Source organism: Pteronotus mesoamericanus, unplaced genomic scaffold (genome assembly GCF_021234165.1).
Source record: "Pteronotus mesoamericanus isolate MK-2021 breed Mesoamerican mustached bat unplaced genomic scaffold, CSHL_Meso_final contig_1242, whole genome shotgun sequence".
Classification (NCBI taxonomy): domain Eukaryota; kingdom Metazoa; phylum Chordata; class Mammalia; order Chiroptera; family Mormoopidae; genus Pteronotus; species Pteronotus mesoamericanus.
In genome coordinates, this window is record NW_026555053.1 from 2034702 (window position 1) to 2058177 (window position 23476).

General features: G+C 49.4%; 1 protein-coding gene across 1 annotated transcript in view; it reads right to left on the reverse strand.

The window, feature by feature from the left end:
• ADAMTSL3 (ADAMTS like 3) overlaps nucleotides 1-23476 on the reverse strand; it is a 143461-nt gene that overhangs the window by 105888 nt on the left and 14097 nt on the right. Inside the window, exon 3 of the mRNA XM_054589091.1 lies at nucleotides 17013-17132. Coding sequence (XP_054445066.1) covers nucleotides 17013-17132 — 120 coding nt within the window. The remainder of the gene's footprint in view (nucleotides 1-17012; nucleotides 17133-23476) is intronic.

Consider the following 23476-nt stretch of genomic DNA (forward strand, 5'->3'; position numbering starts at 1 on the left):
CCCCCATCCCTTGGAGAAAGCCACCCTCGCTATCAACACCTCGCCCACAGCATCGCCCAGGATTGTCTGGTCCCCGGCTGGGCTGCGAGCTCGCTGAACACAAAAGCTGTCCTGTGAGCTACTCTATCCCTGGGAGCTGCCCGACTGGAGGAAAGACTCAGTTCATTCTTGTTCAGGAGAGTTTAACGAGACATTTTACATGCCACTTCCCATTTCACTCCTGCGATTCCACCCCTATGGTAAATTTAATGAAACGCAGAAAACGGTAAGGACGTGGCGGGTCGTAAGGAACGCCAGCTCAGGAAGTCCTTCAAAGTCTGCCTCCCCGATACAATGCAGTATTGTGTGCTTTCCAAGGGCCATCCCTCACCCCACCCGCTTTGACAGATTCTAATGAACCAAATGTCATTTATGACAATTTCCATTACCTGCACGCACTGCGGTCCGAAAGCAGTCGCATTCAGAGAGACACTCTATCCTTCGCTGGCAGTTTCTAAAGAAACAAACCCCTTTAACGCAAACAAAGACAAACAGGCATGTGCGATGTGCTGTTGAAAATCCAACCCTACCTGAGGAGCAGAAAAATAACCTAGCGCAAACAAGGACAGTTCAATAAATTCCGTGTGACGTCAACGGAATAAAAATAATGGTTTTGTGGAATTACAATCAACTGGTTAAAACAGAGCTGAATATTGTTTTTACAGATTCTGATATGGTTCTAATCCAAACTCATTAATAAATGTAAAAGCAATAGCCCTGGTGTATGTTATTGCCCACCGTTCAAACAGAATTTTCTAGGAAAGTCCATTTTTCAGAACTAACACCGATCCCAACCTGTTCCTTTAAATCCCATGTATGTTTTGATCTGACCAAGGAAGCATCTAGTAGGCAGATAAAACATACAGCGATGGCTCATTTATCTGACACCAGCCAGGAAATGAGTTATTTTCCAGGAAATGAAGGGGTGCCCCTTCAGAATATCATTTTTAGTTTAATTCTTTTTAAATGGAAAGACTCCATTACAGCCTTTAAAGAAGGGGCCTGGAAAACAACTTAACACCTCCTTCACGCTCAGCTCCATTTCTGGAAACTCCCATTGCCGTAAAAGCCGTCAGTCAGTCTGCCTTGATCCTAGACGCCGCAACCACTGAGAGACTGAGCTTCGGGGTGTTTCGGGCCGGCTTGTGCTTCGCTACAAGGCTGCGCTGTGGTTCCTTCTCCCCGGGGCTCCCACCAGCCTCTGCCCCTTTTCCCCCTTCCTTCCCCCAGACGCAGGAGGAGCCTCCAGCTTCAGCTCTTCTTGGCTCACCAGCCCAGGTGCTGGATGTCAGGTCAGATTCAACCCTGCTGGCGTTACTGCTGGAGGTTCGCCTGCAAAATCCACTGGTTGGATGCATCCGAGGTGACCAGCGCTCTTGGTCTTAGCAACTAGCATCTTCTCTCGGCAATCAGTCCTTACAAGCAACTCAGCATCTTCCATAATGTTTCAGGACTTTTTTAAGCATAACATGTTTAATTCAGTTTTTCAGATATTATATATCTCTTAATGGAAAAAAAAAAAAGGACCTGCAGATCAGGAACCACTCCAATCGGTTACCTGCTCTCTGACAATTCCGTCCCTGAGAGAGTAAAGCAAAAACAGTACTTCCAGGTGATCTTTGATCAAATTGAGATCCACAGAGGTGCAGTCTTTACTCCTAGTGACTTACCTAATGGAGACTTTCCATTTCAAAAATAACCTGATAAATTCATCTAAGCATATTGTGGCATATCTCAAGGGCTGGGGACACCTTACACCCAAGTGATGTCCCCGGGCCCATTTGGTGTGTGTGTTGATGATTGTTTCCAAGTTGACTGGCCACCCAAAGTGACCGGGTCTTATGTTCAAGGCAACTTTTCACAAACTAGGGTACAAGTTCTCAGGTTTGAGAGTTATTGCAAAGAACATTCTAGAGGGTTTTCTGCCCAAGTCAAACATATCCAACCTCAATTTTTTGTACCTTTTTAATCACAAATATATTCTATCACATGATTTAGCACGAGGCATTTTAATGAGTTAAACAAATTATGGTTTCAAGCCAACTCTTTTTTGATTAGTGTTTGTATTGCTAGATGGATATTTATCCACATTCACCTTACAGTACAATTTTACCCAGATGTAGAAGGAGGGGAATGGATACATGAGTGGGTTTCTGAGGTGAAACTCATTCACCTCAACATATGTATCTCCCATGGCAGAATCCTGTAGACTTATTTGATCTGAAAAATGAAAAAAGGAAAAGGTTTCCCCAGGGACAAGTTTCTCTATGGAAGACACATGGAAAGGTAACGTCTTCCATCTCTTAGTGAAGTTCTTAAAGGAAAAAAAAAGTGGATATCGCAACCAGACAAAGAAAAAAGTGGGCGCTGTTACGTGTGAAGTCTTAAGATATCCATTCCCCAATCCTTTCTTTTATTAAAATTAACCCCAAACTATCAAGGTATCCCAGTCTTATTAGTCACTCTCCCTGAGTACTCCTTCATCATTATTTAGAAAGAATATTTATCATGTTTCAATGATCAAAGTATCACATGGTCATTTGTAGACAACCTGGAAAATTCATTTAAAAGAAAATTTTAAACATCCGTAATTCCATAATCCAAAGATAACCACTGTGAAGTTTTAGGGTATATCTTGATGTTTTTCTTTCTGTCCACATATAGCTAAATTAGGAGGCTTATATGGTTTTGTGACCTGATCCTTTAACTTACGGATATAATATTAACATTTCCATGTTATTTCAAAATTGTGAATATAGTAAAACTTTATAATATCTCATCTTAGAAATCCCATAATTTACTCAGCTATTTCCTTATGGTTTAATATTTAGATTGTTTCTGGTTTTCACATATTATAAATAATAATGAACTCAATCTATTTTTGCATGAAGCATTTTTTAAAAATTAAGACTATTCCCTTGAGAAATTCCCAGTAAAGGGCATTTGCTGGGTCAAACAGTGAAGATATTTTTGAGACTCCTAATACATGTTGCAAAATGGCTTCTCAAAAAAAAAAATCATTGGGGAAACAAACAAACAAACAAGCATTGCACTTACTGCATAGCACTGTGGCAGCCTGACCTCTCCCATCACAAGCACCAGCACTGGGTTTTCATACTTTTTCACTGTTTCTTTTTTTAAATCTTTACCCAAGCTTTTGGTTTTTTATTGATTTTTTCTTTTTTTTTTTTAGAGAGAGGGAAAGGGAGGGAAGAAGGGAGGGAGGGAGAGAACCATTGATTGGTTGCCTCCTGTGTGCACCGCAATTGGCAATCAAACCCTCAGCCTTTTTGGTGTACGGGGACGACGCTCCAACCAACTGAGCCGCCCAGCCAGGATGACTTTTATTTTTTTAACGTAATGTTTTGCTAACTGTCTGACTTTACATTTTATTGATTATAAGTAAAGTAGGAGCTTTTCAGAGGATTGTTAACCATCTGCCTTCCTTAGAATTATTTACCTTTTCTTTTTGTGTGTGTGTGAAAAGGAAAGGAACTATTTATTCAAAAGTTATACAGGTTTGATTAATGGCTAAATGTTCCTCTTAAATCTTAAAATCCCCTTAAAACACCCACCAACCTACACCGTCCTGCCCTCCCCGCTCTGCCCAGCCAGGCCGGTCAGGCCGGTCAGGGGCACCGTCCTTCAGAAGAAAATAACAGAGTCCGGGGCTCGGCTGGGCAGGCCTCTCTCAGTTCTCAGCACCGTCCGCTGCGCCGCGCGGTCTCTAGTTCTTAATCCAAAGCCACATGGCACCTTCTCCCGGTCCGCCAGCAAGAGTCCTTTCTCCCCTCTTTCTTCCTGTGTGGTCTTCGCACTGTTCCCCAGAGTCTGTGTCCTACTGTCTCTCCTGCAGGGCCCTGTCTCTCCTCTCACTCCCGGTTACATTCTCTATTTACCTTTTCTTATCCATCTACTACCTTTAATTTTTCTTGTCTATCTGCATAAGAATTTTTCTTATACTATCTGTATAGTCTTTTACACAGTAACTATTTTAGCATAATTTGTATTGTTATTTTCCTTTAAATTTTCATTTGGGTGTTTTTTGATATATATTTTAAGCCTTCTAAGTAGTCAATCCCTTGATTTTCCATTCATTGTAAAATTCTCCATCAGAAAGTTGAGAAACATTTACTTTTATAGTGTTTTTATGATTTCTATGGTTTTTTATTTAACTCTTTTTGGCATATGATACAAGATTTAAATTAACTTTCTCTAAATAATTAACCAAATGTTCCCATACCACTTGTTGAATATATTAAATGTTTACATTTACTAAAGCATTTGAGCTTACAGGTTTACTTCTCAGCATAGTTGTAGTTACATTATAATTTTTGATGCAGTCTCATTTTTATTTCCTGTAATTATATTTTTCATTTCCTGTCTGACCTATAAATGCTTTAGGGAAACATAGAAATTTTTAAATTTTTAAGTGTTTATAGTGTCCTGCTTTAAACATTTTCTAACTGTTTATTTGGATTACTTAGACTCATAGAGTGCGGTATCCATTAATTTCCACCTCTTTTTCTATTTCTGGATTTTCTAAATTCTTTTTTTTAAATCGCCACATAACCACCATATGTATTTCGTGACAGTTTTGGAGTTTTTCACAAATGCGTTCAGCAGGTTTATGCAATGTCTTCTTCCCTCCCGGCTGCTGTCTTCGCACGGCTCTGACCGCGTGGGGGGCTCCCTGGGGTCGGCCCCACACAGCCACGACCCCCTTCTCACCCACTTACTCCCTGCCCTTGTTCTCTGTTACCGAGCTGGAGTCTGTTGTCCCAGGCTTGGTTTCCTGCTGAATCCAGAAGGCTCAACGCCCTGCACCTTCATCTCAGCTGACAGGACACGCTCCCCTTTTCCTCGTCTTGGCTCGTCCCAGCCCACGGCGCCTCCTGACGGGCCAAGCCGGTCCCACCGAGGAGCCGTCTCCCACAACCGAGCCAGGTCCTCAGGGATCGATGCTGCGGAGAGGCCGTGTCTAAGAGCGTTCAGAGGACTGGAGGCCCCTTTCTCGCACACGGCAGAACATGTTACAGGTTCTGGGACATCCCTGGTTCTCTAAAGAGGTTAACCGACGTAGGCTTCAGAGCTGGATTGTAACGGAATGGGAGTTGAATGGGGGTGGAGCGGGGGGCGGTGTCTCTGAGAGACACTTGGGCAGTCACCCCATTCACTCCAACCCTTTACTAAGGGATCGGGGCCTGACTCACCCGTGTGTGCACATGGGACCACACGGCTGCGGGGGCCCCCGCCACTCACTGCTCCCGACTGTGACGATGCGCCAGGTGTTCAAGGGCACTGCTGGTCCGACGACGCTGGGTTGTTTACAGTGAGACTTCCTGTGCTTGTGTAAGAGCACAGACAGAACCAGGTCTCGTGTCGCAGACACAACACACGTCAGGGCAACAACTACCCCTGAGAGCTCTGCCCACTGTTCCAATCCCAGGTCGGGCCGGCGTCGCCAACTTACGCTGCGTCTCAGTGAAGTATAACTTTAACAGAATGGAAATATAAAAACTGCTGCCCTGGTCAGGTAGCTCAGTTGGGTAGAGCATCATTCCAATGCACCAGTATTGTGGGTCTGATTCCCAGTCAGGGCACATACAAGGATCAACCAATGAATGCATCAATAAGTGGAACAAAACTCAGTGTTTCTCTCTCTCCCCCTTCCTCTCTCTCTCTCTCAAATCAATTTTTTAAAAAACTGCTAACTATCCTGCACCGAAAAAAAGGTTTCCTATACTCACCCTGTGAACCAAGGAAAGAACAAAATGTGTGTGGGGTTTTGTTCTGGGGTGTTTTTTTTTGCAGTTATTTATTTTTTTAGTCTCCTAACAGTGTACCTCAAAATCTGGCACGTTTAATGAAGTGTTTTTACCTTAAAAACTATGAGTGGGCTATTTTAAGGCTAACAGCTAAGAAGGAAATATGTTTTTAAACCATTTTAGTGAAAGGTTTGCACCAGGTTCCTGGCACTGTAAGTCCATGTCTTACATGAGTCCAATCTGACATGCCAAGAACACTATCCTGTCACGGGGCAGGACATCCAGCTCCTTCACGTTCGAACACAAAACAGGCTCTTGTGAAAATAGGTTACTGTTAAGCGTAGCTCCCCTGCCCAGAGCAAAGCACACCTCGTCTTTAAATAGTGTAGTGCCTCACGTAGCTACCCAGGCTCTGATGCCCCCAGACACATTCGAACCTTTGTAAACGCTGGAATCCAAACCACCTTCGTTGCCCACCTGTAGGTCAACACTTCTCAAGCCTGCCCTGGTGTCAAAATGCATAACACATCGTAGGTGCTTTTGCGAAGCATGGAACACTCTAAAGTTGAATGCTACGGAATGGTTTACGCGCATGGAATGCTGATAAATTACGCATTATCTCATTGTACATATAATTTTGGACTAAACTGAAAACTATTTTAGATCCTGTTTTACTGTGGCAAAGAGGTCAGGGGACAAACATTTTAAGAACTCTCTCTAGGAGAAAGATACAATTGTAAAATGTTTTACTGCTAATCAATTTTTTTCTCATGAATTTGATGGTTTTTAATTTGATATCATTTTTGTTTAAGATAAAACGACTCGGGAGTTTTTAACCAATATGTGTATTACAGGTGTTTTACTTGATTTCTTGTCTCTTCTATCTGTGTCCCCTTCCCCCTACAGCAAGAATCTGGGTTCTCAAGAATATCAGAAACAGCCCTGGGCGGGTAGTTCAGCTGGTTAGAGCATCATTTGATACACCAAGGTTACGGGTTCAATCCCCAGTCAGGGCACATACAGGAATCAACCAATGAGTGCACAGACAAGTAGAACAACAAATCGATGTCTCTCTTTCGGTCTTTCTCTCTCTTCCTCTCTCAAATCAATAAATAAAAACAAATTTAAAAAAAAAAGAATACCAGAAAGAAAAACTTAGATTACCACCTGTGTATTGTTCATCTGCTTTCTCCACATTCCACTGCCTCAGAAGAGCACCAGCAATTCTATCACCACCAATGCGATTATTATAAAAAGTTATTTTATTTTTAGTTCTTTTTGTCCTTGAGTGGGCCCACCTACAGTCAAACTAATATGTGTTACAGTCACTTGGAATTATTATTCTATGTGATTCATGCCACCCACGAAAAACACACTATTTTTGGTTTTATTTTATTGTTTGATCTTTAGGGATTAGACTTTTTAAGTCTATTTTTTTCCTTCCAATTCTGTAAAATATTTACACGAGTCCAAAGTCGAAGGTGCAGCAGATGTATACAAAAAGGTTTAATTTCTGTCCCTCCTCTTACACCTTATTACCACCCCCTCTTCACACAAGCTGCATCCCTCCTTGTACAGGGGCTGTGCTTCACCACCCTCTCCGTGTAGGCGCTGCTGACGCCCACAGGGGGGACGGCTGCGAGGAGCAACTGTGATTATAACGCACGTGCAATATTTGATACAATTCCTGTACCTGGAGGTTGCTTAATAAAGGGCGGCTTTAACCGTACCCTTTCCTGAAAAAGAGAAACCAGACCTCCTCTTCCCTAGTGTTCAAGACTGGACTTTCAGGCGTTACTTTGGATACAATCCTGTTTCACACCCCACCCCCCACGCCCAGCACCATGCCTGGCAGAGCGTAGAGCCGCGCTCCGCCGCCGTTGCTGAGGGCGTGGCTGAAAGTGTCTGAACGAACGGCCGCTCCTTAAACCCACCGCTGCGGCGGACAGACTCACATGTTAACGGCCCCAGTTCGAAGCATTTATAACCTTTCATGGGAACAGCATGTTCAGGGTTCGGTTTTTAAATAGAGCACAGTTGCATTGTTAACGCATATATTTAATACATCCTCTACCTGCTAACGTAGCAGAAACCTAACACAAAGGCAAAATTCTGAGTCAAAAATCTTGGCTTTTCCTAATTAGAAAGGAAAATTTGCTCAACCATTTTGAACTTTGCGGAGGTAAAAACCTGTCAGCCTTAAATCTCCGAGGAAGGGATTGGGAGAAGGATTCATCCAAATGCACTCGGAGTTCTGTCCTGACTGGTGGTCGGCCACGTGGGAAGGGTTGCGAATGAAAAGTAGAGCTGCCAGCGTCCAGACCCAGAGAAAATAACCTGATTCTCCTACCACGCCGCTGGGCTAACAGTGTTTGGAAGGAAGACGATTTCCTCACAGTTGCAGGTGGAGAGGAAAAACAAACACACAAAACACAGAAATGAGTGTGCCTATGTGCAGAGAAGTAACACAGGCTTGCTCCAGAATTGCTCTCACGCCAACCCAAGAGATAAGACAGCAAGTGAATATGCCCTGGCCGGTGTGGCTCAGTTGGCTGGCGTGTCAAAGTCCCATAACCCAAAGGGAGGTCGTGGGTTTGATTCCCAGTCAGGGCACATGCCTGGGTTGCAGATTGGACCCCAGTTGGGGTGTGTGCAGGAGGCAACAGATTGATGTTTCTCACATTGATGTTTCCCTCTCTCTCTCTCTCTTCCTCCCCCTCTTTCTTTCTCCCTTCCTCTCTCACTAAAAGCAACTTAAAAATGTCCTCAGGTGAGAATTAAAAAAGACATCATTGCCCCTCCCTAAGATGCCACCTGAGCAGGCAGCGTGGGGAGCTCAGACATTCCGTGAGGACCTTGGCATGTCAGGAGCCTGGCACAGCCGAGGGCAGGCAGGGCCTGAAGTCCCTCTGGCCAGAGCCCAAGGCACACAAACAGCAGTGAGGATAAGGAAAGACAGGAATCCGGGCCCACCATGTCGGGACTCGAGCCACTTCCGAGGCAGAAACGAGTGGGACCCACGGAAGGTTCCCGACAAGGGACACGGCCTTTGACTACGTGCCGGGCCGTGGAGTAAGATCGGAGACACTAGTGACGAGAAGACGCAGTCGCTGCCCTGCCGCCGTGGGGCTCAGAGCCCAGTGGGAGCGTCTGGGGAAGAAACGCCCCCTGCACCAGGAGCAGGGGAGAGGGGCTTCACGCGAGAGCCTCGGAGGGGTGAGGCCCGCCTGACGGAGAAAGTGCGTGGTTAAATCCAGGCCTGGGACGGGGCGGGGGCGGGGAGGTGCCCGTTATATCCCAGGCATTCATTTCCACATAACTCACATGTGTGAGCAGCCACGGATTTTCAACGTTCGGAAGTGGAGGCCTGCCCCAAACAACTGTGCACTTGTGCGTGTGCGGCGTGCCTGCCGTGACGGAAACGGTGTCTGGGGAGAGGCGATGCTGGGAGCCATCGGTCGTAGTCCTGAGCAGTCGCCGCTGACCCTGGGGCAGGAGGCTCCACAGGAAGTGCCTCACACCTCAGATCCTGGATCGTGTTGGGATAAATAAGTCACCCGGAGCAGCACTAGAAAGTCCACGTGACCGAGTGCACTCTGGCAACACGCCCACCTGCTCCGCTCTCCTCACTCCCATCCCTGCCGCCCACAAAGGCTACCATGTGCTGAGGGGGCAGAAAATACAAGAAGAAAAAAAAAACCCTCCAGGGCACTAAGGGAAGGAAGGAAGCACATCAAGTCTCCCCTGGGAGCGGAGTCGAGGTGAGGACAGTATCAGGGACGTCCCTGTGGAAGCAGAAACGGAGCTGAAGGATTGAATGAGGCTTCGACAGAGATGCCAGGGGATGGCCTGAGGGTCAAGAAGGCAAAGGGGGACGTTCGAGGACCCAGGGCAGCCTGTGCGGAGACTGTCGTTGGAGCACAGCCTCGTGGAAGGACACATGAGAACTTCGGTAACCACACCAGGCCTGGAAAGTCACTGGACAGCAACGTTGACACAGAGTCCAAGTGGGTCACCCCGGACAGCCACTCGCTCGTCCCTGACGTGACCTTGGAACATCCTGCCCACACAGTAGCCGCCGCACCCTGACCACAGGGCTTCTGATCTCACGCGGTGGCAAGAGTGAGCCGTCAGGTCTGGGCTGGAACGCTGGGTGGCCAAGCGTCCCAGTTTGCCTGGACTGTCTTGGTCCCACGGAACTGGGACAGTTGGCCACCCTACACACGTTTACATAAGACTCGTAATAAGTGTATTATATAAACGGGCCCTGGCCAGGTGGCTCAGCTCGGTGGAGCATCATCCGCACAGGGAGAGGCTGCGGGTTCAATCCCCCGTCAGGGCGCATGTAGGAGGCAACCGATCCATGTTTTTTCCTCTCTCTCCCTTCTTCTCTCTCTAAAATCAATGAAATATATCCTCAGGGGAGGATTCAAAAAAAGAGAGAGAGAGCATTATAAACATTAACTAAATACGGAGAGTAACACAACAGGTGCTTGGGGTGTTCTTCTCCACCAGGCCCCGTGCATGCGTCCCTGGGCTAGAGCTATCGTCCCCCGTCTGGAAGAACCTTCGCGAATGTCCCAGCTCCCAAAGTCCAGACCCAAGAAAACACGGTCCAGGGTGACTACACCCCAAGCAGGGGCAGACAAACGTGTCCATGGAATGACCAGAGCCCTGATCACGGAGCCTTCGTCTGTCAGGAGCCTCTGTGCAAACCACGCCTACCCTTCCGTGACGGAAGGCCCGACAGGAGAAATCGCTTCCAAACGCCAAGTGAGCCAATCGAAACAGAATGCTTGAAATCCCACGTGCTAGGGAATAAATCCACCGTGGCCTCCGCACGGAGTCCTTCCAACTTCAGCTCGGGGAGAACCAGCCAAGCCTTACCCCCGCCGACCAGGCTCCCTCTCGCTCACGCCTGACCCGCAAGCCGCCTCACCTTTGGTTGTGGTTGCTCTCTCTATCTCCGTCTTCTCCCCCGTGGCAGAGAGAGAAATAAGATGCCCCCATCCAGGGCCCACCTGGCATTATTCTCCATCCCCTGCCTGCAAGACCCATCTGTCCCTGTGCTTTGCCTGAGGGGGACAGGCCAGGCCAGAGTTTGAGCCCACACTCACAGAAGAGGAACACACACCAGGGATGTCGGGGAGAGGAGAGCCCCCTCACTTCCTTCTGCCCAGGGAGGGAAGATCACAGTCGCATTGCTTAAAGGGCCTAAAGTCTCAAACTCTTCAAGCAGGGGCTGGCCGATGGCAGAGAGAAGCGACGTCTGGGCACAGGCAGCCAGGAACCTGCCTCTCGGCGTCCCTGGACACCCTGAGGGACTGCCTTGGACTGTCCCACCCTGCCTCCGCCTTTCAACCTATCTGGTGAAAGTGGTTTTTCCAAAAAAAAAAAAAAAAAAAAAAAACCACACAGCACCCCAAAAATGAGTCCGGGAAGACAGCCGTAGAGGAAGGTGTGTGCACATTTCAAAAGCTGGGTCTTGTGTCTCCATTCAGAGACCTAACTCTTTCATACTCGAGAAATAACTGACTCTGCACAAAGCTCGATGATCACGATGTTCAGCGTCCACACGTGCCAAAGCCGACCGGGGCCGCGCTGGCTGCCCTTGAGCAACGCTCATGGGCTCTCTGAGCGCCTGAGGCAGGACCAGACTATGAGTTACTCTGGTGAGTGTGGTCTTGTCTCCTCACTGACTCTGAGCCCGCTTTCTCATTAGATCGTGAAATCTTTGGAATATTTAAGGAACATAACTCCATTTGACCAAGATTACTCACTAACAAAGGAATGAGCAATTCAAACTCCAATGGCCTGCTGCTTAAAAACACCAGACGCACGGCCAGAAACAACAGGAAAGTCTCCTGGGTGGAAACCACAGGAGTGGCTCGCTGGGGTCCACGAAGAAGACCACAGGACCCTACTGGTCCAAGATCTATGTCCATCTTTCCTGTCTGCAAGTTTCAGGAGGTGGTATATACTTCTCGAGTTCAAAACTATTACATAAATAACTTGGAAAGGTGGAGTGATATTTCTGAGGCTCGCCAACAGTTTAACCACAACGAAATTCCCGGCCAAGACATTCATAAAAAGTTCGGAAGAAGTTACTTTGAGAAAGACCTCCTCACAGCAAACGGATTTCTTCTCCTTAGAAAGAATGTATAAATCAACAGTTACAGAAGGGACGAGGAAATTAGGTTTGTCATAATAGGCCAAGAATAAAAAGACATTTAAAAGAAGCTGAGACACGAGACGATGCATAGACTTCCTTATTGTCTTCTTGTTTCCACTAGCATTAAAACATTCATTCAAACATTTCTCTCATACTTCAGCTTCCCGCAGATTAGACGTAAGAATGTCTTGACCGCGCAGAAGGGCAGAGCGCGGGCCATTGGCTTGCTGCTGCCTGGCCGTGTGACCTCGGGTAAGACCCTGCTCCTCTCTGGGGCTCAAGCTCCTCCCCAGAAAAGCCAGGACGCCCGAACTTCCTTCCAGCTCTGCCGTGCTTCCACTCTGCATGCCTGTCATGGCTGCGCACCCAGCCCTTTGCTTCCCAGCAGCGGAAATAGTCAGGAAAATACAAACAGAAGGACAGAATTTTGAACAGAGCACTCACACAGTCAATCGGCCAACGGCCTCCAATGAAGAGGCGCATCCACCGTGACTCCGCTGATGACGTTATAATGCCTTCGGGTTCCCACAAGCGTGGGTGGCTTCACACCAGATCGCGGACGTGGGGAAGTCACCAAGATGCTTCCAAAGGATGCCCAACAAAGCTGAAGGGGAGGCGGAGGGAGGAGATACTAGCAGTCAGACTTTAAGAGCTAAAATGAGAAGAAGACAGAATGAAAGTAATGGGAGGTCAGAGTATAGGTAAGAGCGTTGTGAACTTGGGAAAAACTGTGAATGCTCTTCCAAGATGCAAAGCAAATGCCGTGTTGGTCAGGGGAGCCTGCAGGGGAGAGGGGACGATGGGTATGAACAGGAAGAGAAAGGACTTGTGCAACATGAAACCAAGGTGGTTCTCTTCTAAGGGGCATCAAGCTTACACGGGAACCAACCCGAGATTAATTTTAGGAACGTCAGAGCCCACCACTCAAGTAAACACCCAGTCTGGTCCTTCAAGCCTAGAATCCAAGCTGTGAACATTTTCTTCTGCCTTTTGGTGGCTCATGCTCTAATGGTGGCAACGTGAGCATCATGCCAACAGGTACACACATAAAGCACGGGCCATCAGAAAAAGTCCTCGGTCACAGATTCTGAAGTGAGCTCCCGCCATGCCTGCCAGTGAGGAAGACGCCCGTTCCAGCCAGTCCACACAGTCTGGGAAGGCGCACCTTCCACGGTTCCCCAAGCCTCACAAATGCTAAAAGCTAAAACACACAAATAAGAGTGTTTGTGCAAAACAGGTTATCAGTTTGCCTCATGACTTCCAACTGCGAAACACTGAGCCCAGAACAGACTTTAAAGTCAGGCCCCATAAGATCGCATGATGTCCCGCATTTAAAGCTGCAAAGGAGTTGCAGGTGAGGATGCCAAGAACCACTGCATCTTCTTTCCCGGAAAGGGACCAAGGCAGACAGTGGCCCAGCAGCTCTCAGGAGGGAGCTGGTCAGCGACGGGAGGAAGAAAAAGCCGGAGAACTCGAGGCTCCGCCGCAGGGACCCAGGCGGCACTCAGCTGTTGGCCTGTGAACCTGTCCTCTGGGGGGCCGCTCTCCGAAGCCACCTGGGGGAAGGACGAGCAAAAGGATGTGCCCCAGTGCCTGGCCGACCCACCAGTCTTCGACCCCACGCGCCTTGGGGAGTCATCGCCAACTAATGCATCGTAACTGTCTCGGACAACTGATGCCACTACGTGCCATTTTAATTCCAGCCACCATGTTTCGCCCAGATGTTGAAAAAACAAAAAAAAAAAAGTCACTTATATTGCAATAACAATTATGCTTATAAACGCCATCCGCAGAGCTAATTCCAAATTCCTGAAGGAGTTAAGGATACGCTGATTAAACGGCCCGCCAATATTAAATCCCCTTCTCATTTTGGTTGACTAAAGTCTCCAAAGTTCTATTGGCCAGAACAGTGGAATCTGAATTTGTAGGAACCAAGGTCATTTTCTAGGCGATTCTTCAGCGTTGGGCGGCGGGCCAGGCCGCAGAGCAGCGAGCCTGAGGCTTGGAGGGCAACGGTCTTAACATTTTCACACAGCCGCCTGGGTGTCCTCGAGTAAGGCATCTGCACCCGCAGAGCCTCCATTGTCTTGATTTGTGAAACGAGGCATCTGAGCCCACGTCTCCCTCAGCTGTAAAATTCTATGATTCTCTGAGTAACAGTTTACCGTGCGGCAGGCCAGGCCACCGCGGTAATCAGAGTGATCCAATTAACACTACGGAGCGTAGACTATTCTATCTGCGGTCTCGGAAAAGAGGCTCCTTGAGAGCGCAAGGGGTTCAGATCAGGAAACCCAGCCACGTTGCTTTTTCTGAACGGATGAAGCATCTGAGGTCAAAGGTGCTGAACAAGGTGTTTAAATGACAAGCCGGATCCGTGGCAGGAGAGGGGGGGGCTGCGTGCACCGCCCCGCTCCCTTCCCCAGCTTCCTCCCGCGAAGCGGCTTCACCCCCGTGCAATCCGCAGCGTGCCTTTCCTGCGGCTCGTTAAACGCAGCCCACAACCCAGCTGGGCTTTACAGGCCTCCGGGCTCTTGGTTTTCCAGACACCTAATCCAGGAGACATTTGAAGAGTGACCTAGAGGTCTTTGTGAAAATTCACCAGGATAAAATAATTTGGAGAAGTCCTCCAAGGCCTATCGAAAAGAGCAGATATCTACATGCCGGCCCTCGCTTCCCGTGGGATCGGAGGAGTATTTCGCAGACGGGAAAATCCCGGGGCACCCAGGCCTGACCCAACCACTTCAGGGACCCGAATGCTGCCTCCAGACTGTACGTGTTTTCTCACTCTGGCTTTGCGTCGCTCTGACAGCACAGGCGCGCCCTTGGGTGGTACCCAACACACGCCCGCACCTGTTTCTGGCCACGGCACGCCAGCTGCTGGGGGTGAGGGAGGCTGTTCGGGCAGATGGCCCCCACACGCGTCTCCCGGGACGGGATCTTCGGAGGGACGGTCCCGCAAACCTTACAGGGACCAGCTGGGAAGTCCCGCGCAGGGGCAATGCTGCGCGCCACCTAATGGGCTGCAATTTGTTCCAATATGAGACCATCTGTTCCAAAGAATACAAGTGACAGACGGTAAACCCTGCATCACGCTTGCTCCAACTCGGTTGAATCTCAGACATAATGACGTGTGAAAGAAGCCAGACACCCATGAGTATGTGCTGCAGGGTCCCATGTCCATAAAATGAAAAATAAAAAACAGAAAACCAATCTGCAGTAGTGAGAGACGCCAGAACGGTGGTTGCATCATAGGTACGGGGTGTGGGCCTGGAGGGGCACAAGGCGCTTCCGGGCGGGGGGTGGGGGCGCGGCTAGAAATGTTCCCTTTCTTGATCTGGGTGGTGGTTATGCAGATATAAAAAGACTTTAAAATTCTGCAAGTTCTACACTTCAGACATGCGTGCCCTTGGCTGTACGCATGTGATACCAGAATAAAAATTAATTTAAAAGACTGTGTGAGGTCCGCGATGCACACAGAGAATGTGATTCCTTGCTGGCTTCAGCATAAGCGTATCTGCAACCCTCTGCATTGAGTCTTTGCAAAGATATTAGAAGTGACAGTAGCTAAACTGAGTGTTTATATGCACCACGCACCCCATGGGGGGAGACGGGAATTACATGAATTCTCTCCGTTCATCCTTAAAACACTTCCACAGAGTAGGTAACCATCCACACCTCCGTTTCACAAATGAGGCCATGGAGGCACAGGGGAGTGAAGTAACTTGTCCAAAATCACACAGCAAGTAAACTGTCAGAATCAGGATTCGCACCCAACGCCGTGACTCCAGGGCCTGTGTTCTTCGTTAGTGTTACACTTTATCGTACGCTGCCGCGGGACGAAACTTGTCAAGCAGGGTCCCACGTGATCCCTTCGTCTTCTACCCCCGTGCCTGAGAAGCTCCCGACATTACAATGCGGTCTGTACGCTCGGAATGGAGGGGAGAGAGGAAAGAATTCAGAGGGGAGACGGGCTAACAGTCTAGCGGATTATTCTGAGGTGTGTCCCGGAGGTGCCCCCAGCTGGGGGCACGCGCCTGTTTCCATCCCCTGTGGCGGCACAGAGCAGGCGCTATCGGCGGCGTGTTAGTATCTGACCTTATCCCTCCCCCTTCATAGGAGCAGCATTTCACGCGCACTCACCGGGCTTTCTGGGATACCAGGTCCCAGGACAAAACCTCCAAGCCTGTCACACACTTTTAAGATCTGCTTTAGGCCTTTTGAGGAGGCCAGAGGGGCTTATTTTCCCCCTCTGTCCCTAGCCTTTATGTTATTTATTATATTATATTATTATATTAAATACAATGTGTCTGTAGGACCTGGAAAAGGCACCAACGGCTCTTTAATTAAAAAACACACGGTTCGCCGTTTTCCACACATCCTCCTTCCTCAGTGAGTGTCCTTGAGGTTCGCATATGAAAACCCATTGATTGGATTGTTGATTTCTCGATTAAAAGGGACCACAAAGAAGAGGTCGTCTGTAAATCTATCGTGGAGAAGGGCAGAAAGCGACACATCACACGGGGAGAGAGCCATCCCTCCGCCGCCGCCCCCACGGTAACTTTACGTACTTGCCTTCATGAAGTGACGGAAATACACACCCGTGTGCACAGGCCTCGCATGCTCACACGCGCACACATGCAGCCATGCCTACACTTTGCTCCTTTGTGTGGAACGCAGGCTTGGCAAGAAAACCAACTTCGATGCGGGTCAAAGCTAAGAGGGCAAAGAAAGAACGCTTCACGGGGAAACAGTACTTCTGGATAACTTCAGCCCTGAGGAATCAATTTGGTGATTGCTGAAATGAACGAATCTGTCACGGATTTCTGGCAACAAAAACAAGCCACGGTGACTCTCAGGTCGACGCCCCGCACACTGTGAGAAACTGTAGGCAGGCCTGCTGGGATCCGATGTGGGTGTCAAGGGTCGACGGTACTGGTGGTGCCAATGGCAAATTTGAATTCTTTTGAAGGTACCGTTCCCTATCCATTGGCAAGTGGCAAAGGCAAAGGGAGGCTCTTTTACGAGGGTCTTACCTGGTCGTCATAGCGATAGGTGAGGAACCGCTCCCCTGTGGTGTCTTCCAGAAAACTTCCCTGCGGGGAGAGCGCAAACTCGGGCAGGAAGTAGGCTCCCGGAGACGTCTCCGCTGAGGCCTGAAAGGCAAGGTCGCGTGGTTACACACAAGGCCGCAGCGTGGACCCCAGACCCGCCATCTCTGGAGAGGCTGATTCCAGGAGAACTGGCCCACGGAGGGCTGTCCCCAAAGGGAAGGCCCAGGTAAGACACGCCAGGTGTCTGGGCTGAGGCCCAGAAAGAGGAGGGTATCGCCCTGGTCCACCTCCATCTGGCACACACAGCGCTTATTCCCTGACACCTGCCTGGCCCCCCAACACCTGCCAGAGATTCAGCCACCGTGTGGGCCAGCTTGCTTAAGTTCTGTGCAGGTTTCCTCTGCGATGCCGCCTTCCTGTCTACTGCAGCATCCCTGCCATGATGGCCTGAAGCCTCCACTTGAATGCCTTTAGTGGTGGGGAGCTCACTCTCTCCCAAGGCAACGGACGTCTGTCAGACTCTAGCAAGTGCACAGATGCCACACTAGTCTGCAGGGGTGAATCACGCCGCCCATGAGGACGAGGTGCCCTGGCCGGCACCATCTTTCCCGCCGTCCTCTCCCACGTCCTCTCCCTCTCCTCTGCCCCCCCCGCCCCCCACCATAAACACACACACACCCAGTCTAATCTGAATTCTGGAGCCTGAACAGCGTGAGCACGAGTTACAGAATCGCAGACCCAGGAGGCGCTGGAGCCGGGAGAGTTCCCCCCGCTCCTCCCGCGGCCTCGCCAGCAGCCACACACAACAGGGCCGGCGGGGGCCCTTGGCACAGAAGGCTGGGAGCGAAGGGGACTCAAGTTCACCGTGAGCCAGGAACGGTGAGAACCACCTCACTTGTCCTCACACCCGCCGGCTCCGTGAGGCAGGTGCCACTGCCCCCGTGAAGAAACCCAGACGCAGGCGGTCAGGTAGTTTTACTGGGGACACAGAGACACCCCGGCGCCGAGGGCAAGGTCGACGCTTTCCGTTGCGTCCCCTCACCCAGTCCGTGGAATACAGTCCCAGAGAACCCGACCCGCCTTCAGGGGCAGTGGCTGAGCTCGCTCACAGCTCCCAAAAGCCAGCGTCATGCCCGTGGCAGATGGCTGAGAACACGTGCTGACGCTGTCACCCAGGTGGGAGGTGACTTCTTAAACGTCAGGAGGCTTGGTGGCACGTAACTCCCCACAGGACGGGGTGACCAGAGAGGTGAGGGGCCTTAGGAGGCGGGAGCCAGAGGGAAGGGAGGGGGAGAGAGGCCAGACCTGCCCAGGACGCAGACCCGGGGCCCCGGGTAGAAGCTGCCGACATGCATTATCCTCCCGGCCACCGGCCACAGCAGCCGCGTCTCCGGGGACGGGGTCCGGAGGAATCCACACAACCCTCCAGAGACCGCGAATCCGAGAGTGGATGGAGCGGTCTCCCCACCGCCCCCTCTGGTGGAAGGGAGGCTTTGACTTTGGCAGGAGGAAGTAAATTCGAGATGGCAATCAGAGGACAAGATTTCAGCATCTGTCCCAGGGCTCACGCTGCCCCACAGAAAGGACAGAGAATGGGTGACCGAGGCTGGGCACAGGGTCTGCCTGGTATAACGGAGAGAGGCCCATGCAGGAGGGGACGGGACCCCATGTGCCTCCAAAGTCACGCACTCATTAAAAAAAATACGTGATTCCCACTCAAATGCAATGAGCCAGTGTGAACACTGCTCCCAGCGCGGTCTGAGCGCGACACGTGAGACGTTCGTCTCTTTCCACAGTGCGAATGGGGCCAGACACCGGGCCCCTGACCCCCCCAGACGGGCGGGAAGCGGCGGCCCCTCGGTCGTTTTCCACGTGCCACTGTGACGCGGGGTCTCTGCAACCCACACCGGGAGCCGCCCACACTCCCTGGGGATCTGGCCCGTCACGCCCGCCTGCCAAGGCCCTGTTGGGGCCCCCACCCCATCGGCCAGTATCGACACCACTCTCCTCTCGCCTCATGGCATCCCACATTCGGCCACCAACACCGAGCGGGAAGAGGGCTGAGCCCTGGGCCCTCTGCCACCACGAAGAGCCTGTCCCCAGGCTGAGGGTGGCTTTCCCCATTATAATCGTTTTCTATTGATTTTTTTTTTTTTAAGAAAAAGAGAGGAAAGGAAAAGGAGAAAGAAACGTCGGTGTGTTGTTCCATTTACTTATTCATCCTGTAGTTGATTCTCATAGGTGCCCTGACTGGAGATCGAACCTGCAATCTTGGCACATCGGGATGACGCTGTAACCAACTGAGCCCCTTGGCCTGGGCCTTTCCCCAGTTACGGTCCCCTCATTTCAGAGGTCTCCACGTGGGCCACGAGGGAATCCAAGGAACACCTCGTCAGAGGCTTGTACAGGGACGCAGGCGGGGCACCGACGTGAGATGCTACACGGCAGAGCTGAGACTCCAACACACCCTCACAGGACAGGACCGAAGCCAAATGCTCAGAAGGCAGAGCCGTGAGCCCCGATGCAGAAGTCTTTCCCCTCACACCAGGGCTGAGCAGAAGGCATGTGAGGCCCTGTCAGGGAGCATCATGCAACCTCCATTAATGGCCACCAAGACCTACAAGGGAGAGTTCAGAATTTGGAGGGGATGTGGGGACCGTGGCTACAGGAGAAGGTCCCCCTACTAAGGACCTGGCACACAACCCAGGCATGGGCCCCAACCGGGAATTGAACCGGTGACCCTTTGGTTCGCAGGCCGGCTGGCAATCCACGGAGCCACACCAGCCGGCGACATTTTCTGCTTCTCTAAACTGATGCGTTGGGAGCCTGCCGTTCCCCTTGGAGGCTGCAGAGTATCTGCACTCCCCAGGCACCTGGCTGGGATCTGCCTGTACCTACAGCAGCGCTCCGACCCTTTGCTCCTTGGCCCTGCGTTCCTCTCTGCCTCCGCAGCCCTCAGACGACGGCCAGGCCACACCCTGGCTGTTCCAACGCCTCCTGCTCTCACGGAGCCACAGCCCGGCCCACCCAGGCCCTAAGAACACGGGTACTGAGGAGGGACGCAGAGAACGCCACCGCCTGATGGCTGACAGGTTAGCTGGGCAGGGGGTGTTTATTGCCAACCTTGGAGACCAGAACTGAGTACCTGGCAAATCCGTGTCCATCCCTCACGTGTGAATGCAAATCAAATCAGTAGCAAAAAAGAGAGGAGGAGAGAGAGGGGAAAAAAAGCAAGAGCAGCTCTTCCCAATTTGGCCACGAGACACCACCCCACCTGACAAAATCCAGAAACTCGTCGGGAACTTATTCCTGTTTATTCAAGGTCTTTCTCCCCCTACAGCTTTCTCTCAGGAAACAGCTCATCTGTGTGGCTGAGATCATGCAGGCTTCCCAAACGCAGCCTTCCAAGAGAAGAAAAAGACAGAAATGTGCTGTTTGCACATACTCCCAAAAACGTTTATATCCGTCGTGAGCCGGTTTGTTTTCCCAAGCCGAGGACAGGAAGTCTTCAGCGTGAGCACGTCGGCACAGCGGCCAAGTCCGCCGCTGGGTTGCTCGCGCCTCCCAGAACTCTCCAGCATCAAGACGGCAGGAAGGCCGTGATGCGGGGTCAGGCGGCTTTGCTCCAGCGACACAAAACGGCATCACTCGGATCTCCATAAACGACAAGAACCTGGGGGTCTAGGCTAAAACGTTAAGGACTTCTAGGAAAAAAAAAAAGGTGATAGATTTGAACAATGACGAGGCCAACGAACATCAATCCCTGCAATTCAGTGGGAACAAAGTCACACTGGAACCGTCACTCAGCAGAAGAAATCACAAGAAATGCACAATTTTTTTGGTTAAAAAAAAAAAGGAATGCCAACGATAGTGTTTGGTCCAAACAAGGTGTTAGGCATGATATAGGTTTACAGGTTAAAACTGATATCTTTTTAAGGTATAATTTTAATTTCTTAATAATATACAGAATAACAGCTAATGTTTTGAGTGCTTAAAACATCCTCACACAGCCCTTGCTGGATGGCTCACTTGGTTGGAGCCTTGTCCCATGCACCAAAAGGCTGCAGGTTCAATCCCCGGTCATGGCACACGCCTACGTTGCAGGTTCAATCCCCAGTTGGGGTGCATACAGGAGGCAACCAATCGATGTTTCTCTCTCTCACTCTCTCTCCCTTCCTCTCTCTCTCTCTTCCTAAAAATCAATAAACATGTCCTCAGATGAGGATTAAAAAAAAATCACATCATTCCATATGTGTTTGACACTTGGATCAGTTTTACTTATGGTACTAGATACATGGAAAACCCCATCTATCAACTAGACAGAATCAGAGACACTGCACACCTGTTACAACTGGGGATGGATGCTCAAGGTTAGAGAGGGGCCAAATGGAAGGGGCCAGAGGTAAAGTTGGGGGCCTGGAGGAACAGCCCACCGGCATGAGGGCAGTGTGGTCCTTGGCACGTCCCCTTCATGTCTCCAGGCCTTCTGCCCCTGTGGGTCAATGGAGCTCCAAAATTCCTCGAAACGGGGAACATCGAGCATGAAGATGAAGGGGCGGTGATTTTGTTTCTTTACTGTTTTTATATTATCAAAGTAACACCGTTGCTATGAATTTAGAAAGCTCAGCTAGAGCAAAGCCTGGAGAGAACTGTAGGGAAGCTGGAGGGGCTGGCGCGGCCTGGACCTTCAGGGGGTCTGGGAGGCAGATGACCAAGTCAGTGTTTATCCCTATTAACGAGAGTGGTGAAGCTGTTGTTACAGAGAACAGACTCAAGGGGGCGTGAGACAGAAGGCAGCTCGGCTGCTCTACTCTTCCAGGAGAGAAGCGACCACCGCGAGCACCGGGGAAAGCAAACAAACCACCAAAAGCCACATATGTCAGAACTCAAGTTAAGAAAATGATGCCAATATATTTGAAATACTGGGAGAAACAAAAAAGTTTCAGGAAAAAAATTCTACGTAATCAAAACCAGCTCTTGAAAGAAAAATCTTGGTGGTCCTTGGGAAAAAAAGAGAACGGAATCGGTATTTAAATATCTTCCCATGAAGACAACAACAGATCCAGAAGGTCTAAGATGTACACGCTACAAAACATTCAAAGTGTAAATAATTCCAATCTTTAAAAAACTCTTTCAACACACAGAAGAAAAAAAAGGAACACCCAATAATTCATCCTATGAGATCATAACCTTGATAACAAAACCAGACAAGAACGAGACAAGAAAGAAATCACATATCAATCTCACCCTCGAAATGAATGCAAAATTCCTAAATAAAACACCACCACAATAAATCTAACACTGGACGAACATGAGCCATCAACAGTAGAATGAATCGATAAATTGCGGTACAGTTATGCCCTGGAACACAACAGAGCAGTGAAAATGAATGATCTCAACTTCACACATCAACAGAGAAGGAGTCTGAGCAGAAGAGACGCAGTGTGATTTCATTCAGATAAAATTCAGAAAAGGCCGACACCACGTAATCCACTATTTTGGGTCACACACTCAAGTGGTTAAAGAAAGCACAGGCACAAAATTCACCTTCTGCTGGGGTGACTTCCGAGCAGGGAGGCAGGGGTGATAAGAAAGGGTCACCTGAGGAGTTTCAGGGGTCTGATTAGATTCTGTGTCGTATGGTCCAAGGTGGGGACCCAGGTGTCCCTCACATCACCACTGCCCGGCCACCTCCTGTCCTCTAAACCTCATGCTACATAAATTACTTTGTGGATGTTTGTATATGTGTTATAAATATATTTGTGCTTATATGTATATACATTATGTATATATTTGTAATATTTGTATACGTATGTATTTTGTGTATGTGTATATATTCAAAATAACAATAAAATATATAAGCTCTGGCTGGGTAGCTCGGTGGGTTAGAGCTTTGACCCAATACCCCAAGGTTGCAGGTTCGATCTCCGGTCAGAGCACATACAAGAAGCAACCAAGGAACACACCAGCAAGTGGAACAACAAGTCAATGTTTCTCCCTCTCTCTCTGGGAACTTAGGAGGAAAGAGGATAAACTCAGAGCCCCTCAACCAAAGTATGCAAATCAATCCTACGTGGACACAGAAGTAAATGTTAAAATATACAGCATATCTGTGTGTATATATGCATATATACATTAATAAATAGAAAACGCCATCATTTTCTAGAAGCAAGAATTGTGAAAGGAAAGTCTGATACAAATCTAGTTGCTTTCCCACTGTAAGTTACTGTTCCTCCTAACTGGAATTCTGGAACATATTTATGCAATAACCGATTTAAATTGTTTGTTTAAGAAGCCGGCTTCCTAGAAGTGTCTACTGACAACTTCCCTTTCATGCGTAGGGGCCAGACTTTCCCGATTCCTTGTGTCTCAAATGCTTGTTGAAAACTGGACATTTTAAATAACATTACATGGCAATTCCAGAAATCTTTTCATCTGCGCCCGTG